Source organism: Melanotaenia boesemani, chromosome 20 (genome assembly GCF_017639745.1).
Source record: "Melanotaenia boesemani isolate fMelBoe1 chromosome 20, fMelBoe1.pri, whole genome shotgun sequence".
Classification (NCBI taxonomy): Eukaryota; Metazoa; Chordata; class Actinopteri; order Atheriniformes; family Melanotaeniidae; genus Melanotaenia; species Melanotaenia boesemani.
Window position 1 is genome coordinate 16,531,228 of NC_055701.1, and position 17,737 is coordinate 16,548,964.

A 17,737-nucleotide genomic window follows, 5' to 3' on the forward strand; every position below is an offset into this window, starting at 1 on the left:
GGTCCTTGTCGTTCAATAGGTGGGCAGTTCGCTGGATTGGGCTAATAAAAACTACAATACCCATATTGCAGTTGAATTAATAAGTCACTTAAAAAAAATATATATATGGTCGACGGGGAGTAGTCTACGATGATACAGCAATATCTAAGATTGCACTGTACATAATAAAGCTGAACTGGGGCGCTCTGTTATTTTGGCTGAGTTTTATTAGATGTTCTGCTAGCTAATTCCTGGATGTAACAATCTGAACAAGAATTAATGTAATGCATACATTTGTTATAAGTGCAACAGATTCAATAGCTCATCCTACAAGGGAAAGTTAAAAAATAAATAAAAACAATCACAATAAAGTGGCTAAAGAGGTAAAAACTTTATTAGACACAAAAACCACATTTGCATAAATATTTCCAGAAAAAATGCTCATGTAACAAGATGTGTCCTGGTGACAATGAGACACTATAGCTTTGTGCTATTTTATAAAATAAATATAAGCATTAAGTAAAAATTTGGTTTCAAAGAATAATCACAAACATAAGCAGAATTGCCTGCAGCCCATATTCCTGAGTTAGAGTAATATATTCACAATTTTTACAGCACTCATTTGCAAATAAAGTTATATATACCACAATCATTAAATGCAATTGCTATTACGTTGCTTTTCAGGTTATTTATTACTTTAACGTCACTGTCCAGGATGAAACTCATTTTCTGAAGATGGAAGCAGAATTTTCAGAAATATAGATGCACAAAAGTTCTGCTGCCAACAAATGTTACAGAGCTTGACTTAGAACTTTTTTGCACTTAAAGAAAATCTCCATTGTGCCAATCTCACTGATGTGCCAATGGACAAGAACGTGTGGCCAAAGAGGAATTCATGACCCAGTTTTTACAGTCAGTTACTAATATGCAGTCGCTCTGGAAGCTGCAACATCAAGTCCTTTAAAACAAAATAAATACCAACCCTTTCCAGAATAACATGTTCAACTCAGTTTGTAGTTGATTCTACTATTTCGTAACACTAGGCTAAATTTTTATTGTCTCTTTAAATAAGAAACAGAAACCAATTTGTTAACACAGATGGTGAACCTTCAGTCAGTTCCAGCTCAATATTATTCATTCGTCTTCGGCAAACTTGAATTTAGCGTAGACGATGAGCATGACTATGGACATGAAGATACACATTGAACCAACCACAAGGTAGGCAATGCCCAGGAAGTCATTCTTTCCGCCCATCCAAGACACGTTGCTGAACTCCACTTTCTTTTTTCCATCAAAGCTCTGTACAGGATAGTCTGGGAGCCAAATATTAAGGATATATATATAAAGAGAAATATTAAATATATATATATATATATATATATATATATATATATATATAGAGAGAGAGAGAGAGAGAGAGAGGTTAAAGCCTGTTAATGCAGTGGTAAGGTCTTTTACATAGGTGCTGCTAGGGTAAACGACAATCACTATTTGCATAGCTCATTTACCTATGTCCAGAAATGTGCCTTGTTTTATTATTTGGGTTACTTCAAGGAATCCCTGAGTCATTGTGCTCTATCTGAGCACTTAAAAAGCAGAGCCACACCTTACCTTTACCAGCACAATAAACAGGCTATGCTGTTGTGGCCGTAACATGACACGAAACATGAGCTATCTGGTCAAGCCAACATAAAAGCAACCACTGCCATAAACACCTAACTACCAATTTTGCCATGATTTCTTGTTAGGAACTTAATGTAATGACATATTTACAAAATCTGAAACTGCTTGTGTGTATTCTCTCTTACAAACTTATTTTAAAATCATTTCAATGTCCATCATCAACTGATTCTAACTGTAATGTACTGCTTCAAAGCATATGGAGAATGTATATTTTGTATATAAAAAGGCATTTTATGAATGTAGTGCTCAGATCTACCTGGTCTTAAAACATTATTTTATAACCCTGTGATGACTAGCGGCAAAATTAAATAAAAAAGTACTGATAATTCCAATTGTCGGCATAAACAAATGCAAAAACCATAATTTTCTAATTGGCTTCTTTCCAGTGGTTTTTAGTGTCAATTAAATAAAATGCTGAACTCATGCCAAACATAACAATTTAAGCAAAAGCCTTAGAATCAGGATCTGTAACATAGAAAAGGATACTGTAAGAAATCTCAAGGGAGTAGTTTCCAGCTGGTAGTCCATTTTCATATTCACCGCTTGCGATCCGTCGATACAGCTTTTTGAAATCAGGCAGCGCTGCCCTTCTCATCCACACCAGAAAGTCTTGATTTATGAAGCCGTTGTTTGTAGAGTCTGAGAGGTCCAGTTCATAAGCGTACTTTTGCCAAAATATGGGTTTTACAGTATCTAAAGGAAAAAAAAAAGCCCAATTTTTACTCACTCCAAAATGTCTTTAGCTACCTCTATTTTAAGATAAAGATTGTAGTGAATTAAACCAAATACTATTGAAGGCGTTTTTGATTGGGGTAACACTGGGATTTCTGTATTTGACATTGTAGTCTGTCCACCATGCGATCCCTTTTCCATCAAAGGGCACCAGCGTCTTTTGTCCACCGATGACTTGATACAACTTGAAGGTGTCTTTAAATAACAGACAAAAGCAGACAAAGATATTGAACAATTTCTTAATGCACAAAAAAAAAGCATCATACAAACTTTACTGAAAGGTTAATTTACATGTCATACATACCATTGAACATGCTGTTTGCTACTGATCCACAAGGCACAATTGGTATCTTATTGTTGTCATAGTTATAGGGTGAACAGGTGGAACTGGGGCTCTTCCAAAGATACAACAAACAGTTTTTAAAAAATAAGATTTGAGATTATCATTTTTGCTAGGTGGGTAGTTGTAAGATAAATGCAGATTTAGGTTCTGAACACTTAAACAAAAGTGATCACTAAAAAATAAAAATAACTGTTCAAATATTTGTCCTCTTCATTTCAGAAGATGCAACATGGATTTTGGTTTTCTTTTAGAAATGAGAATTGGAGTTTTGTGTTATCTTACTTGAAAGAAAGTAAGGTCTCCATACAGCTGGTTATCATCTTTGGATGCCCCATAATTTCTGTAGTTCTGGAAGTAGTTGGACAAGCCATAATAAAAGAACACTGGTCCCTGTTGTGAAGGAACACAAAAACAAACAAAAACACAGCATCAAATCAGAGGAAGTTTAATCTGACAATTTAAAAAGCACTATTCGTTTGGGAGTAGACACGCAAGGTAGTGCTGCAACCTTTAAGGTGATGTCAATGGAGAAATTCAGATTGCACACACAGTTCTTGACATCTGGACTGATGCATTTGTAGCAGGGTGAACTTGTCTCATCCCCAGTGTAGTCCATCTGTGTAAAGAAAAATACAATTTCTTATTAATTATTGATGGATATAAGACCAATCTCACATGCCTGCTACAAGTCTGTAAGCAGATAGGTGTCATTCACTGGAGAGGTGGGAGATTACAGATGCACGTGATTAGTGTCACTTCTTTCCTACCTCCAGCACCTGGATGCTCCGCGAAGTAACAAAGAGTGCGGCTCCAATCCCGATAAATGCCAGACCAATGAGAACAAACCCTGGGATTACAATGCCTGCAGAGAGTATAGGCTGCCATGCCGGAAGCCTCTGCTGAGTGAAGGCGGTGTTGTCAGGCCGGTTGGTTGACTTCTGATCTTGCTTCATTTCCTTGGTTCTGTTGGACTAAATCTTCATTAACTTAAAAATATATTATTTTCACTAGTTTACACCATATCATACATTAAATGTATTAGATGCTATCGTCATCAAGATGAACAATCCCTAATGTAGCCTATTTGAATGAGCTTTTCTTTTTAATGTTCAAATAAATTAGATTTCCTAATTTATTTATAGTAGTTTTATTTATTTTCTTTATGTAGAGCATGAAACTGAAAACTTCAGTTTAACATACCCCACGCCGAAATGGCTACACTCAAGAAAATCTTCACGACGACATTCATATTAGTTAACAACACAACACAAACAAGCTCACACTTCGCTCACAATAACTATAATTATAATTGGCTTGTGGGAAAAAAGTCCATCAAAGGAGCCCATTTGGCTGTGTTACTTACTGCAAAGTGGAGTCCACTCGAAGTAAAAAAATAAAGCAGTCAACAAACCACTGATATGCTTCCCTGTATGTAGCACTTCACCTTTACCTGCCTAACCACACCTCTTCTTCCTGTTCCTCTCCAAGCCAGGCATCTTTTTCTGCAGGACTCAGATCAGTTTTAGTGTTTCTCAGCAGAATGCAAACTGAAAAGTGAAAAACGGAAGTCCTGAATCCCGTTCAGTTCTTAAAATTCCATTCATAGCTGTTTGTAGACGATTAAAACATAGAAAACGTTTGTTTTATAAGAATGGCGCACTGCTAAAGTTTAAAAATCGGTATCGTCTGTAGCTGGGAGCAATTAAAAAAAAAAGGATATTCTTGTTGATGGACGGTTGTTTAAACCAATCATATTACTGAGGGGTGTTGCGTAACGTTTTATACCACCAATCACGAAAGCGTTCGTTGAAAGAGGACCTGCAACCCTGCCGTCTTTGTGTTGACAACTTCGGAGGATTAAGAGGTATTAATATTTTTAATATTTAATATTTGCACTTCATACTCCACAAAAATATATTCCCCGATGTGAAGAAACATACTTTTTTTGTTTTGCAGTCAGGATATCAAGACAGATCTCTGTGTGCAAAGCCGGCGCACCTGCTCTTATGCCACAGCTAGCCACTTCTCATTGTTAGCGTCAGCTAACATAGCATGGTCTTTTATGACTTAAATGATAGCTGCATTTGATAGCGATTAGCATTTATGTCTGGTATTTAACATTTGTTGCAGTTAAATTAAAAGAGTGTGACATTTGGTTTATGTGGGTTTTATGGAAGTCGTTATCAACAGCTAAACGGCCGTGAGCACAAGCTAAGCTCAAACGGTTCTGGTGCTAGCCTTGTCGTTGCTAATATTAGCTAGTATCACTTTATGTAGCCAAAATGGGAATCAATTAAATGCGACAGAAAGGCAGCGAAGGGTTCTGACTAACGATTTTTGTAAAACTTAATCAAACACCACTATCTAAACAGGTTAAAGTGAAAGCGTTTTTCCCCCCAAATAATACATTTGTAAGGTTATCATAGCAAAAAGCCTTGTTTGGCCAGCATGCTGAATGTTTAGGCAAACATGGTAAGTGCAGGCATATTAGTTGATGTTTCTGACTTGGTTTATCTATAATCTAAAATACATTCTATGTCACAATAAAGGCCCACACTTTTGCTCAGTTGGTCTTGTTTGTAACCGTATTTCTGGTTCTGTTTTCGTCTCTTAGTGTTTGAATGGATATTACCAGGTGTACGGAGAAATGGGTAAAACAAGACAAGGTTACTGTACCTTGCTGCCCTCATTTCATAAAACCATGACATCCATGCTTAGTTAACATCTTTTCTTTCATCCAATATGCAGATGTGGTGTTTTGAGGTCTATTTCTCAAATCCAGACAGTATCAGGTTGTTGTTTAGATAGATTTACAGCTTCAGAATGACAGACTGATAAGAGTTTTATCTAATTAGTTTGATCAGAATGAATTTACTAACCAGGCCATTAAGGCTGTCATAACAATGAAAAGTTAAATAATATTTAATTGTCATTATTGATAAGTGTTTATTTAATTATATATCCTTTCAGTTTATTACACAAATAAGATGTTAAAGTCAGTTGATGCTAATCAAAATTCAGCTAGTTTAAAAACATGTAGCTACACACCTTAAAAAGTTACTGACATTAAAATATGCCTGGAAGGAGGTAAGATAGCAGTCAGGTTTCCAGTTTTAAATAATTGCAGCAGCTGTGTAATCATTTTGACAGGCCTAAAAACTACAAAAAAGTGAGCTAGAAACTTGGATTAGATTTTGGTTTTGCATGTTAGCTGTTATTTTTATGCACATTTTTTGTCATTTGGAAATGCCACACAGAGCTGAACAAATAACACACACTTTAAATATTTGTTTGTCCAATGCACTTTCTGGCCACACGTAGTCATTTCCATCTAACAATTTGTAATAATAGTTTTCTCATTGGTTTTACTTTAACATTCATGTTTTAACCATTTCACTCAATATTTGATTTCACTGTTGTATGCAAGTTGTGTTTGCATTATATTACAGTTGTTAAAGATTTCATTTGATTCTTGTTAACCATTTGTTCAGGAGAGGCCTCCAACATCCTCCATAATGCTGTCTAGCAAGAAATCAGATGCTGGTTCCTCCTCCTCCTCTTCCTCATCTTCTGTTGGAGCATCAGGAGGTGAAAGGGCCTTGGGTTCTGATGCACAGACAGGTCCCTCTGCCTCGGCTGCAGGAGCTATGGATTCAAAGAAGAAGGAAAGGTCTTCCCCTAGTGGGGAACCTGGAGGAGCCTCTTTCCCCCACCAGCCAGGCCCTGGAGGGGCCGATCAGGATTCAGCTGAAGTCCGCAGGACGAGTCGACGCAAGCGAGCAAAAGTAAACATTTTAGGTTTCTGCACCCTTAGAAGGGAAAGTTTCTATTACTATTTAACTAGTGTGTGAATTGAGTACATTCTATCACAATAGCTTGTATTGATAAAGGCTTCATATATTAAGTATCAGATTTATGTTCCAGGGTATCAAATATGCTTCTGTCAGTGGAAGTTAAACTTTTTTTGTCCCCCTTTCTCCAGAGTCTGCTGGTGATGTTAATAGTATTTGCTGGTTACTCTTGGAAAAGTTTCAGCACTTCTCAGGAGTGTGAGTAAATAAAGCATTGAGGAGTCTGAATGCCGGTTTTAATGTTGCTTTTATTGTGCCTACTGTTGCAGGTGGAGTACCGTGAGATGGACGAAAGCCTGGCCAATCTGTCGGAGGACGAGTATTATTCTGAGGAGGAGAGGAACGCCAAGGCAGAGAAAGAAAGGAAGCAGGTCATCCCTCCTCCACCACCACCACCAGAGGAGGAGAACGACAGTGAACCCGAAGAGCCATCTGGTTAGTCTGATGTTTTAAAATGAGGGAAGAAACGTAAACTGAAAAAACTGTGTCATTACGCGAATACCCTCATCAGATCCAAGTAATAATAGAATTGCTTCTGTTTATTTTTAGGTCTTGAAGGAGCTGCTTTCCAGAGCCGTCTTCCTCATGACCGAATGACATCACAAGAGGCTGCCTGCTTCCCCGACATCATCAGCGGTCCCCAACAGACTCAGAAGGTCTTCCTGTACATCCGCAACCGCACAGTATGTGTCACTTTACATCTTGTTTTGTTTCCACAACTTCCGGATGATTGTTGCCAAGCATAATTACAACTCTAATTCTTAATAATCCCATCCAGATCCAGCTGTGGCTGGACAACCCTAAAATTCAACTGACCTTTGAGGCCACAGCACAGCAGCTTGAAGCTCCATACAACAGTAAGAGAATCAATGAAACATTATTGGGTTAATTTCTCTTTCTTTCCAGTACAAATTTGAATTTAATATATTTTTTTCTCTTATAGGTGACACTGTGTTGGTCCACAGAATACACAGCTACTTAGAAAGGCATGGCCTCATCAACTTTGGTATATACAAGAGAGTTAAGCCTTTACCCAGTGAGTTAATTTTGTCTGTCACACTGACACTAAGAGCAAAAATTAGTTACCTGCCTTGACATGTATTTAAGTCAAGTATTAAATTTAATAATTGAATGCACTTCCTGCTTGTTGTGACAGCCAAGAAGACTGGGAAGGTTATCATCATTGGGGGCGGTGTTTCTGGTCTAGCTGCTGCCAGGCAGCTGCAGAGCTTTGGGATGGATGTGACAGTGCTGGAAGCCAGGGTAGGTCACCAACACAATGTTTGCTTAATCAGTTGTTGGTATAACATGTTTTGTGATTATTAATCATACTTTTATCTGAATTTATCTTTTTATTTTGAAACTGTACAGTCATCACAATGTAGCGTGATTCTACTGATGTCTCTTTACTTTTTGGTTCAATGAAGGACCGTGTTGGAGGCAGAGTGGCAACATTTAGGAAGGGCAATTATGTTGCAGATCTGGGGGCCATGGTGGTGACAGGGCTGGGTGAGAATCCAATTTTTTTTTCTTCTCCTTCAAAGTATAAGCCAAAGTCAGTTTTAAAGTTAAAGTGAAAACAGGTTTTCTCTATAAGTTCCACAAGAACAACACGTATTCTTATAATGTATCATGTCAGTTTGCTCTCACCTGATTTGAGGTCTTACAATAGAACCACTGCAGTGACTTAGATTATCCAGTAGAGGGTGGTAACCATATATTTTGCATCATTGTTTTTATGTGTGTGTGATTGGACAGGAGGGAATCCAATGGCTGTGATCAGTAAGCAGGTTAATATGGAGCTTGCCAAGATCAAACAGAAGTGTCCACTGTATGAAGCTAATGGGCAGGCTGTAAGTATAAAATCTTTTTATCTGTAAAAAAAAAAAAAAAAAAAAATTATCAAAAACTTGCAGTTAGTTGTAAACAAACTTTATTTCCAGACGCTCAGATTTTCTTAAGAAATCATGATGTGACTTCCCAGCTTGAAAGATAGCAAGAGGCTAATGGCAGCAGAGCCCTGCGTGGGATTTATTCTTATCCAGCCAATGCTTAGAAAATACTTGCTTGCTTCATTCATACTGACATTCGTATTCACACTCCCATTTGTTTTTGTTGGTAACAAAAGTATATGAACCGCCTTGTTTGATGTCTTGTCAAAACTTTGTGAACAACAATTCCTTCCTGACTGCAGACCTGATCAGCTCGAAGCTCTGGAGGAATGTTGAATGAATTGTCTGCATCATGGGGCGTCTCTGCTGGGTTAACCCATTACATTCTATAATCACACTGATCTGGCATCAGTTTTCTTCTTTTCAAGACTAACGTGACATGAGTATTTTCAACATTTTCCAAGACATATGAGCTATAATGGGTTTTTTAAGTTTGGGTTTCAAGAAATAACTTAAAGCCAAATGTGATGGTTTAACCAATGGTGTGTGTGGGCTCTAACCAAAATCATAGCCTCTATGATGCTGTGTAGCCTCCAGCATAGCACATTTTAACATGATATATTTGCCATCAGCTGCTCTAATTTCTAAAGATCAAAACTGGCATCAACCCTACAAAACGCCACATCAGTCGACTTCTGCAGCTCTTTCTTCGTGTATCCAAAAAGAGTCTTTCTGGGACTGACTTATATCTAAACAATTTTAGGTCATTTCTAAACATTTCCAGCTGCATGAAATGAGCAGTTCTTGATATTTCCTGTTGCCTGTCATGGTTCAAATCAGCAGGTGCTTCTTGTTAATGGCAGACTCGCTCCTCCAAGCTTGTTCTGTTGATCTGATTCCAGGGTTTTCCACTTCACAGCTTTGTTTAATTTGTGTAACTTCATTAGCCTTGTGGCTCACATACGTCCCAGAATTTTGAATGAAATCATTTCTGTACTGGATTGTGTGCTTTATGTGCTACATGGACAGAATCTAATCTTAGCAAATTTAAAAAAATTTAAAATATTTTCTTTAAATCACAGATTAAAATTTAGGACATATTTCTATTTAAAAAAAAAGATGGCAAATGAAGTGTACACATCTTCTTGCAAGATGTGCAACCATGATTTATTTTTTAACAGCACCTTGTGTTACTTCCTTTACCCGAGGATGCATGCATGGTAGCAGGGATAATTGTAAACTTATTATTCACTTACCCCTGTGTGTCATCAACAACAGCTCTACTTCCTCTCAGTACAGAGCAGACCAGAAAACGGATATAGCTTAAGGTCGTTAAGTTGGGAATAAAGAGTGTTTCCACCCCTTCACTTTTGTTGTGTCCATTTAGTGGCTGCAACATTAGTAGGATGTTTGGGTTTAATTCCCGGGCCCTTCCATTACAGTAGAAAATAGACTGCAGGGCTTTGGAGGCATCCACATCATGTGTAACTGGTTTCATCCTTTTGAGGAAAAAGCAAATTAAATGTACATGTTTTACTTTTTGTGCAAGCCTGTTTGAGGTTAAAGTCGTGTTTACTGAACATGTTCTCTTTCCTCTCCCTTCTTGTCTTTTCAACCCCTTCCATCTTCATCTTCTACAGGGGGAACGGTGCACAAGTGTACGTATATGTTTATTTACATAATCTATTTCTTACCTCCATTTTGAATATTTTATTCTTCCATTTGAATTTTACTTTCGTTTTTTGTTCGCTAGGTAAAGCGTTAACATTTATAACATTTTATCTGTAAAATTGGTCCATCTTAGTGTTTTCATTCTAATACTGGAAACATGTTACACCACCCTCTGCATGTTAATTAAAAGAATTAAATATTCAGAAAATTAAATTTCTGTTTTTTTTTAAATAGTTTGTAAAAATTGTACATTAGTTGGCTCTATCCTGCTTTTCCCATCCACTCTTTCTTGCATTTTGTGCTACTCCTACCACATTTTTTTTATTATCGGATAATGTGCCCAGGTCCCAAAAGAAAAAGATGAGATGGTGGAGCAAGAGTTCAACCGACTACTGGAGGCCACATCTTACCTCAGCCACCAGCTAGACTTCAACTTCCTCAACAACAAGCCTGTTTCTTTGGGACAGGCCCTGGAGGTCGTCATACAGTAAGTATGGTGGATGCTACACAAGGTCGTGGTTGCAGAAGGGCCATGTACATCTGGTTTAGAAAAAAAAAAGACTTATACAGATGCAAACTAAACCAGGATCTCTAATTGTGTGTCTGCTTGTTCAGGCTGCAGGAGAAGCATGTAAAAGATGAGCAGATTGAACACTGGAAAAAGATTGTGAAGACTCAGGAGGAACTTAGGGATCTTCTCAACAAGGCGAGTAGGAGTTAAGTTGTCTGCAGTCAATTTGAAGTGGTCTCAAATGACCTGAGATGCCATTAATCTCCCTTTTTTTTTTTTTTTTACCCCACTTCTTAGATGGTGTCCACGAAGGAACGGGTCAAGGAGCTCCATCAGCATTATAAAGAAGCAAGCGAAGTCAAGCCGCCCAGAGATATCACAGCCGAGTTCCTGGTGAAGAGCAAACACCGCGATCTGACTGCACTCTGCAAAGTAAGCTCAAAGCATCAATGAAGAGCATCACCTCTCTATATCTCACACACTTCCTCAAGCAGTTATTTTAACAGGCCATTGCACAAACCCAATTCCTGATTATTTCCTCCAATCTGGCGAGACCTGGCAGACATTTCACCCCAGTACTTCAAATACTTCAAAGTAGTTAAGTTTAAAAAACTATCAAAGTGGAACTGTGTTTATAGTGTCTGTGTTTTCATTTGCTGTAGTTTAAACTAAAGATTTCCTGTAGTTGATTAGTAGATGTTTGCAAAATTCAGGAGGAGAGAAACTTTGATCTAATGGGCAACAGTTGTCAAACAGTTTACAAGAGATTTGCATTGGTAAAGAAATACTTGCTCATTAAAGAGGATACTTCACAGACCTCTTTGTCAGGGTTGATGCTTCACAAAATTTGCTTTGTTTAAGTAAACCAGACAGACTGTGTTTTAAGTTGTTTAATGTCCTGCTAGGATGTTTTATTAGTGAGTACTAGTGTTTTATTTTTAGTGAGAATAAATCACCTCCACTGCTGCTGTGTGTGTTTTTAGTTGGGTTAAACACAGCTGCTATCTGAACTTGCGCTGTCTGAGGAACCACTTCAAGGCTTTGAATCACGCTCTGACTGTCTTTATGTTTGTAGATTTATAAACACACTTTGAACAAAACAGACAGAGCATTTAACAGTGTGTGTGTGTATGTGCTCCTAACATGCATTTATGACTACAGTGTAAAATCCAATTTTAAAGCCAGTAAGGAGATGGCGGTGCCACTCAGCATATTTTTATTTGGATACTTTGTGGAATTCTTGCTACTTTTAGTGTTTTCTCAGGACGGTTTGCAAGGTTGGAGCCTGGATCTGGGTCTGTCTTAGTAGGTGGTATAAACAGACTTTGCTGTTGTTCTAGTCTATTTTGTGATGAACAGGTTGAGTCAGCCCTCTGTGTCGAAGTCGTTTGTCCTTTTCTACATGACCTGAAACCTGTTGAGTGTGTATCTTGGGTGTTTACTTATGGTGCATACTCTCTTTTGGTTTAAAACAAGACCTTAATAATGCTAAAGCATTATTGCTTGAGCATTTAAGTCATTTTGAGAATACAAGATAACCAGAAAAAAAAAAAAAAGAAGATGTTTATAGACCACAATTATTAAAAAGTTTTAAGTGTCATCATTCTTATTGTTTATCTGTACAACCTGTGTCTCCATGCAGGAGTATGATGAGTTGTTAGAGATGCAGGTGAAGCTTGAGGAGAAGCTACAGGAGCTGGAGGCCAATCCACCCAGGTAGGCACCCCCGTGATGTTTAACATTGTTTTTATTTTTGGTTCTTTTTCACATTCGATCCAATTCCAGTGTAACAGAAATTACATTTGACAGTTTACAACCATAACTACAAGCAGCCATTACTAACTAAAGTTAGACTTTTGCTTGAACACGTCAGTAGAAAACAGATTTGTAAAAGCACATTTGACTCAGACACATGATAGATTTCACAGCAGATCTCTGGATGACATTTGGCTCTAAAGGATGATAAATATGTGTAGGAAAACCTTAAAAAGAACAGGAAAAGCTAGAAGGCTAGCTAATGCTAACAGTACATGTCAAACAGATGTATATCATTGCTGATCCAGATTGGGTTTTCGAAAACTGGATTTGTCTTTATAACCCAGAACACAAATGTAAATCTCAACATTTTTTGTTTTATGTGGGTGTTGCAGCCTGATTGAAACTGAGCCTTTTTTCGTTGTTTACCCACTTTTTTCTGAAGGTTAGCTGTATTTTTTATGTCTAACGTTACAAAATTTTGATCCCAGTTTGTATATTTTTCAAATCATTGAGTGAAAATGGTTTGCTTAATGGTTAGAAAAATATTTGCTTGGCAAGAAATGTGATGTTATGCCCTGTGGCAATGTACCTTTTTTATTGGCTTTCACTTCATGGAATGTGTTCAGTTTTACTGTGTTAAGTTGTCCCGGCGTGTGCAATTTTAAATCTGTCTCTCGGATGTCTTAATAGCTGCCGTCCCTCGTCTTCCCTTCTTTCCCACAGTGATGTTTACCTCTCATCGAGGGATCGGCAGATCCTTGACTGGCACTTTGCCAACTTGGAGTTTGCCAACGCCACACCCCTCTCCACCCTGTCTCTCAAGCACTGGGATCAGGTATGTACACGAACACAATTTAAAATGTCATGAGGGTGTGATATAAGACGTGTCAGGAATGCAAAGACACCTTGGGGCTTTACAAGTTGGTTTAACTTTGAGGTGCTTCTATTGGTCAGTTTAATTTCTTCAGGAGGTTAATGGGTTATTAATGTCTCCCCAGGATGATGATTTTGAGTTCACTGGCAGCCACCTGACAGTAAGAAATGGTTACTCGTGCGTTCCTGTGGCCCTTGCTGAGGGTTTGGATATCAAACTGAACACAGCAGTGCGACAGGTCCGATATACAGCATCTGGTACGTGCCCTGTTTATGTGTTACCTTGAAAGTGGCAAAGAATCCCACAGTTGCATAGTGTGTGTGTATATATAAAAATGATATGTTCTCTTTTCAGGCTGTGAGGTGATAGCTGTCAACACCCGCTCCACAACTCAGACCTTTATATACAAGTGCGATGCAGTGCTGTGCACATTGCCCCTTGGTGTGTTGAAACAGCAGCCCCCCGCAGTCCAGTTTGTTCCCCCACTGCCAGAGTGGAAGACATCCGCCATACAGAGGATGGGTTTTGGAAACCTTAACAAGGTTGGCCTTCTACAAACGCATATGGAGCATGTTTCATGAGCTGTTATGACTATTTTCCTCTCTGGGATCTTAAACCTGTTTAGACTACATTCAATCTGAACACGTTTGATCTAAATTTCAAGCTGTAAATTATAAATTGAAGTGTGTTTCTAATACAACTGACTTTTGTAGAAGTGTCGTTATGCTGTGTTAAATTTTCATTGGAGGTTTATTAATTACTGCTTGCAAAAAGCAGCACCACACCACCTTTCCTTTTGTATTTGTTTTTTCCCCCTTTCATACATCAGTCTAGGTGTTATCATGAAATTTGACCTGAAGGATTTTCCTGCACTCTGTCAATAGAAAGCTTTTTGTTGCCCCTTCACATTTCTCTCTGCAAATGGAGGTGGAGCCAGCGCCTGTTTGTGTTAGAATAGTAATCCGGTGCTCTTCCTGCGTCACTGCTGACCCGCCACAACTTTCTCTCTCTCTGTTGCTCAGCATCATCTGCAGCAGGCATAGTTTATCTGCTGGTGCTGCTGCAACAAAGAGGAGAATACTGCATTATTATGCAACCGGAGCTGCTGCTGGATGTCCAGCAGGGGGAGCGCAATCATGCACATGGTGGTTCTGAGGGCAATAAATATGCTGAACATGACATTATCCTTACAGACAGCTTCAGTGAGCTCTTTACTAAAATAATAATTTGGATTGTGTGACTTCTTATTGTGTTCCTCTCTGGTAAAAGGTGGTGCTGTGTTTTGACCGCGTCTTCTGGGATCCAAGTGTTAACCTGTTTGGTCATGTCGGCTCCACAACTGCAAGCAGGGGCGAACTCTTCCTCTTCTGGAATCTTTATAAAGGTAACAGGATGATGATTGTGTCACACATTGCAAATGCTTGGGTTTAATCAGCATTTGGCTAAGTTACTGATGCCAGTATACATTCAACTTTTAGAAAGAATGTGAAAAGTGATATTATTTCATGAATGTAGGATATTAAAGGAGAATCATGTTACAGTAATTCCTTCATCTTAAACAGTTACTCGCACAAAAGCTGACAGTTTGTTTAATAACTAGTCATGTTAAGTGTTATATTGGTCTGATGATGTCAGAATGTGAACAGTATGATGAAGAGGACTATTTAAATACAAGTTGCCACTGAACCAGAACATTTAGTGGTCAATTCATGGATCATATGCTTCTTTAGTTTTATTTAATCTTCTTGTTAGAGAATAGCATGTTGTGCAATGAGTACTTAAACCTTCAAAAACGGTGAATTCAAGTTTAGACAAAGTTAAATTCAATTCACCTGTAAAGGTTATAGTGCATTTTAGGTATATTCTGATATCTGACATAGTCGTTTTGCATTTTCTTTGACATTTTTTTTTCTCCTCTTTCAGCTCCAATCCTGCTCGCTCTGATGGCTGGAGAGGCAGCTGGTATCATGGAGAACATCAGTGATGATGTCATCGTCGGACGCTGCCTGGCAATTCTCAAAGGAATATTTGGAAGTAGCGCTGTACCTCAGGTACTTTTGCACCCAACAATTCAGTAGTCCACGATGTCAGTTCTTTGCATTCATCAAATTCCCACTGAAAAATAGGGATTCTTTAATCTGACATAGCTATCCCAGTCTTTTTTTTTCTCTCTCTCTCTCTCTTCCCCCAATATTTCAAGTGGAATTCATTCCTGATTTACCCCCGTAACCACCACACAGCAAACATATGTGAAAGCACTCGTAAGCGGAGTCGCATCCAAACCACCCGTCATTATAAGTCATTTGCTTATGGTTTTCAAGTGGGATAAAAATCACATGCATGCAGGCCAAAGCTGGAACAGTGCACCTTCCAGCTGTTTACAGGTCCTCCTCATATCATCATGGAAACTGTTAAAATGTATGTGGTGTTGTCTGTTGCCATGGCAGCCAAAGGAAACTGTGGTCACTCGCTGGCGTGCAGATCCCTGGGCGAGGGGCTCCTATTCGTACGTCGCAGCAGGTTCTTCGGGTAATGACTACGACCTCATGGCACAGCCCATCACACCTGGCTCAGCCATACCTGGAGCCTCGCAGGTGAGCGCAGATGCAAAGAATCTTTAATATACCAGCTAGTGTTTGGATAAGTCAGTGTGTGAGAAAGTGAGGGGAGGGAAGACATCCCAGTTATCCCACAATATTCAACCAAACCAAAACGAAGCAGTTTATTGCCAACACAGATGTTTTTTGGCTGTTTTGATGTTGGTACGCAGATTGATGCGAGCAAGTTATGTGTTGACTGAAGAGTTCTGAAATGCGACTTCCACCCTCCTTCCCACCACCACTTTTATTTTTGTTGGTACAGTGGATTAATTCAAATTTTAAGTTTCGACTCATCTCGTTTTTCTTCTCAGCCTGTCCCTCGTCTCTTCTTTGCTGGCGAACACACCATCAGAAATTATCCCGCTACAGTTCACGGCGCCCTGCTCAGTGGCCTTCGAGAGGCCGGACGTATCGCAGATCAGTTCCTGGGTGCCATGTACACACTTCCCAGACAAGCCACACCCACAGCCACTAGCAACCCTCCGCAGGCTCAGCCCACCGCCAGCGTCTGAAACGGCCTTGTACATCCTGTCGACTGACTGTCCCATCAACTCTAGCAGCTCATAAAAAAAATAAAAATCTTAAGGTTAAAAAAAATTAACCTTACTGAAACAGGTTTTTTTTCTTCACTGGAGCATTTCAGAGGGAATGGGCTAAATATGAGCTTGTACTTACAGTTTGCCTACATTTGAATGAGAGAGGATGACAAACTATTGCAAAGACTGAGCCTCTGTCATGCAACAAGAAAATATTTCAGTTTTATCACAAGCTGATGTGGTAATCCATTGTGAACTTTATAAATGTGATTTCTCCATTTTAAAATGCAAAAGCTTGTGTTTACTTTCAGTAGTTGGAATGACTTGATGTATTTGACCTTGCGGGGTATTTGCTATTTATGAGCTCTTGTATAAAGTTAAAGGGATGGCTAAAAACATCCACACTAAATGAACACAAAACTTAAAAAGCATACATTACACTCAGCAGGTGACCAACACAGTAACACGCCCTCTTTAAAACATTTGCCTTTAAAAGGAAGATTTTTCCTTCTGTTGTTACACTAGAGGTCTTTTCTTGGTTCTCTAAGGCTAAAAATATTGCTTTATACTGTAGCTCTATGCCTCATACATTTAATTCTATCATTTAGGCAGCTGAGTGTAGTTAAAAAGTTTGTACTTAAAGCTAAAAATAATATGGCTTTTTTCTTTTTTTTTTTTTTTTTTTTTTTTTTTGCCATTGCAAGTCTAAGTAACTTGTCGACCTATTTCATTTTATATTGTCAAAATGTTTTGTTATTAAATGACGACACAAATCCAAAGTTTGAGTCTGTGTTTATTTAAAATTAAACGGGGTTTAAATTTTGATTTGTGTTATTTGAATATCACCCATCACAAATGGAGCATTAAACTCTTTGTACACGCATGTAGAAAAGTAACATGGCAGCTTCTGCTTTGACCCTCCACTGACCCTTCTTCATTCCAGGTCTGGCCACCTCCCAGGGTCTGTGGTACTGTTGTGTGAGAGGGAGAAATGAGGGTCCCTGGCTCCAGATTTAAATATGTTAATAGACTTGAGTTCTCCAGAGAGTGAATCAAGACCTTCGGTTTCCATCTCGCACCACTATTCCATTCAACTTTTTGACTCCGTTGTTTCAATGCCAGAAAATCTAATGGTTTTTCCAATAACATGGCAGTGTTTGTGGTGTGGATGGAGATTCTTACATTTCTACTTAAGAATCAGCACCAAATCAGTGTCACAAGTTGTTTAATTTAACATAAATAACCCCTCATGTGTATCACAGTTTTTTTTTCCTTTTAATAATTGTTACGGCCTTCAGGCCTTTCAG

General features: G+C 38.5%; 2 protein-coding genes across 6 annotated transcripts; one reads left to right on the plus strand and one right to left on the minus strand.

Annotated features, from left to right (window-relative positions):
- Positions 1-355: 355 nt before the first annotated feature.
- Positions 356-4,425, minus strand: tmem30b (transmembrane protein 30B). 3 transcript variants are annotated; one of them, XM_041971687.1, is made up of 8 exons: positions 4,101-4,425; positions 3,505-3,714; positions 3,246-3,353; positions 3,020-3,127; positions 2,699-2,789; positions 2,452-2,589; positions 2,149-2,355; positions 356-1,292 (listed from the first exon to the last, which is right to left on the minus strand). In XM_041971687.1, the coding sequence occupies exons 2-8, from the start codon at positions 3,688-3,690 to the stop codon at positions 1,114-1,116; spliced, it is 1,017 nt and encodes a 338-aa protein (XP_041827621.1). In that variant the 5' UTR covers positions 3,691-3,714; positions 4,101-4,425; the 3' UTR covers positions 356-1,113. The 3 variants fall into 3 exon arrangements, with proteins under 3 accessions (XP_041827621.1, XP_041827620.1, XP_041827619.1); XM_041971686.1 differs by having other exon boundaries at positions 3,505-3,700; positions 4,101-4,424; XM_041971685.1 differs by having other exon boundaries at positions 3,505-3,708; positions 4,101-4,424.
- Positions 4,426-4,532: 107 nt separating this feature from the next.
- Positions 4,533-17,253, plus strand: kdm1a (lysine (K)-specific demethylase 1a). Of its 3 annotated transcripts, none has more exons than XM_041971681.1 (22): positions 4,533-4,601; positions 5,352-5,388; positions 6,229-6,522; positions 6,855-7,023; positions 7,138-7,271; positions 7,367-7,445; positions 7,532-7,624; positions 7,745-7,851; positions 8,016-8,097; positions 8,347-8,441; positions 10,121-10,138; positions 10,496-10,638; positions 10,767-10,857; positions 10,960-11,094; positions 12,305-12,378; positions 13,144-13,255; positions 13,419-13,551; positions 13,649-13,836; positions 14,564-14,678; positions 15,218-15,345; positions 15,742-15,888; positions 16,206-17,253. In XM_041971681.1, the coding sequence occupies exons 2-22, from the start codon at positions 5,359-5,361 to the stop codon at positions 16,404-16,406; spliced, it is 2,568 nt and encodes an 855-aa protein (XP_041827615.1). In that variant the 5' UTR covers positions 4,533-4,601; positions 5,352-5,358; the 3' UTR covers positions 16,407-17,253. The 3 variants fall into 3 exon arrangements, with proteins under 3 accessions (XP_041827615.1, XP_041827616.1, XP_041827617.1); XM_041971682.1 differs by having other exon boundaries at positions 6,858-7,023; XM_041971683.1 differs by lacking the exons at positions 4,533-4,601; positions 5,352-5,388 and having other exon boundaries at positions 6,392-6,522; positions 6,720-7,023.
- Positions 17,254-17,737: the final 484 nt, after the last annotated feature.

Bases quoted from the DNA above. Each gene is read 5' to 3' on its own strand.
- tmem30b (XM_041971687.1), bottom strand. From the start codon at position 3,690: ATGAAGCAAGATCAGAAGTCAACCAACCGGCCTGACAACACCGCCTTC. The intron at 3,128-3,245 runs GTTGCAGCACTA...CCTTCACAACAG, and splicing joins CCATTGACATCACCTTAAAG to GGACCAGTGTTCTTTTATTA. The intron at 2,356-2,451 runs GTATTTGGTTTA...TTTTTCCTTTAG, and splicing joins AATCAAAAACGCCTTCAATA to ATACTGTAAAACCCATATTT.
- kdm1a (XM_041971681.1), top strand. From the start codon at position 5,359: ATGGATATTACCAGGTGTACGGAGAAATGG. The intron at 15,346-15,741 runs GTACTTTTGCAC...TTGCCATGGCAG, and splicing joins GAAGTAGCGCTGTACCTCAG to CCAAAGGAAACTGTGGTCAC. The intron at 15,889-16,205 runs GTGAGCGCAGAT...TTTTCTTCTCAG, and splicing joins CCATACCTGGAGCCTCGCAG to CCTGTCCCTCGTCTCTTCTT.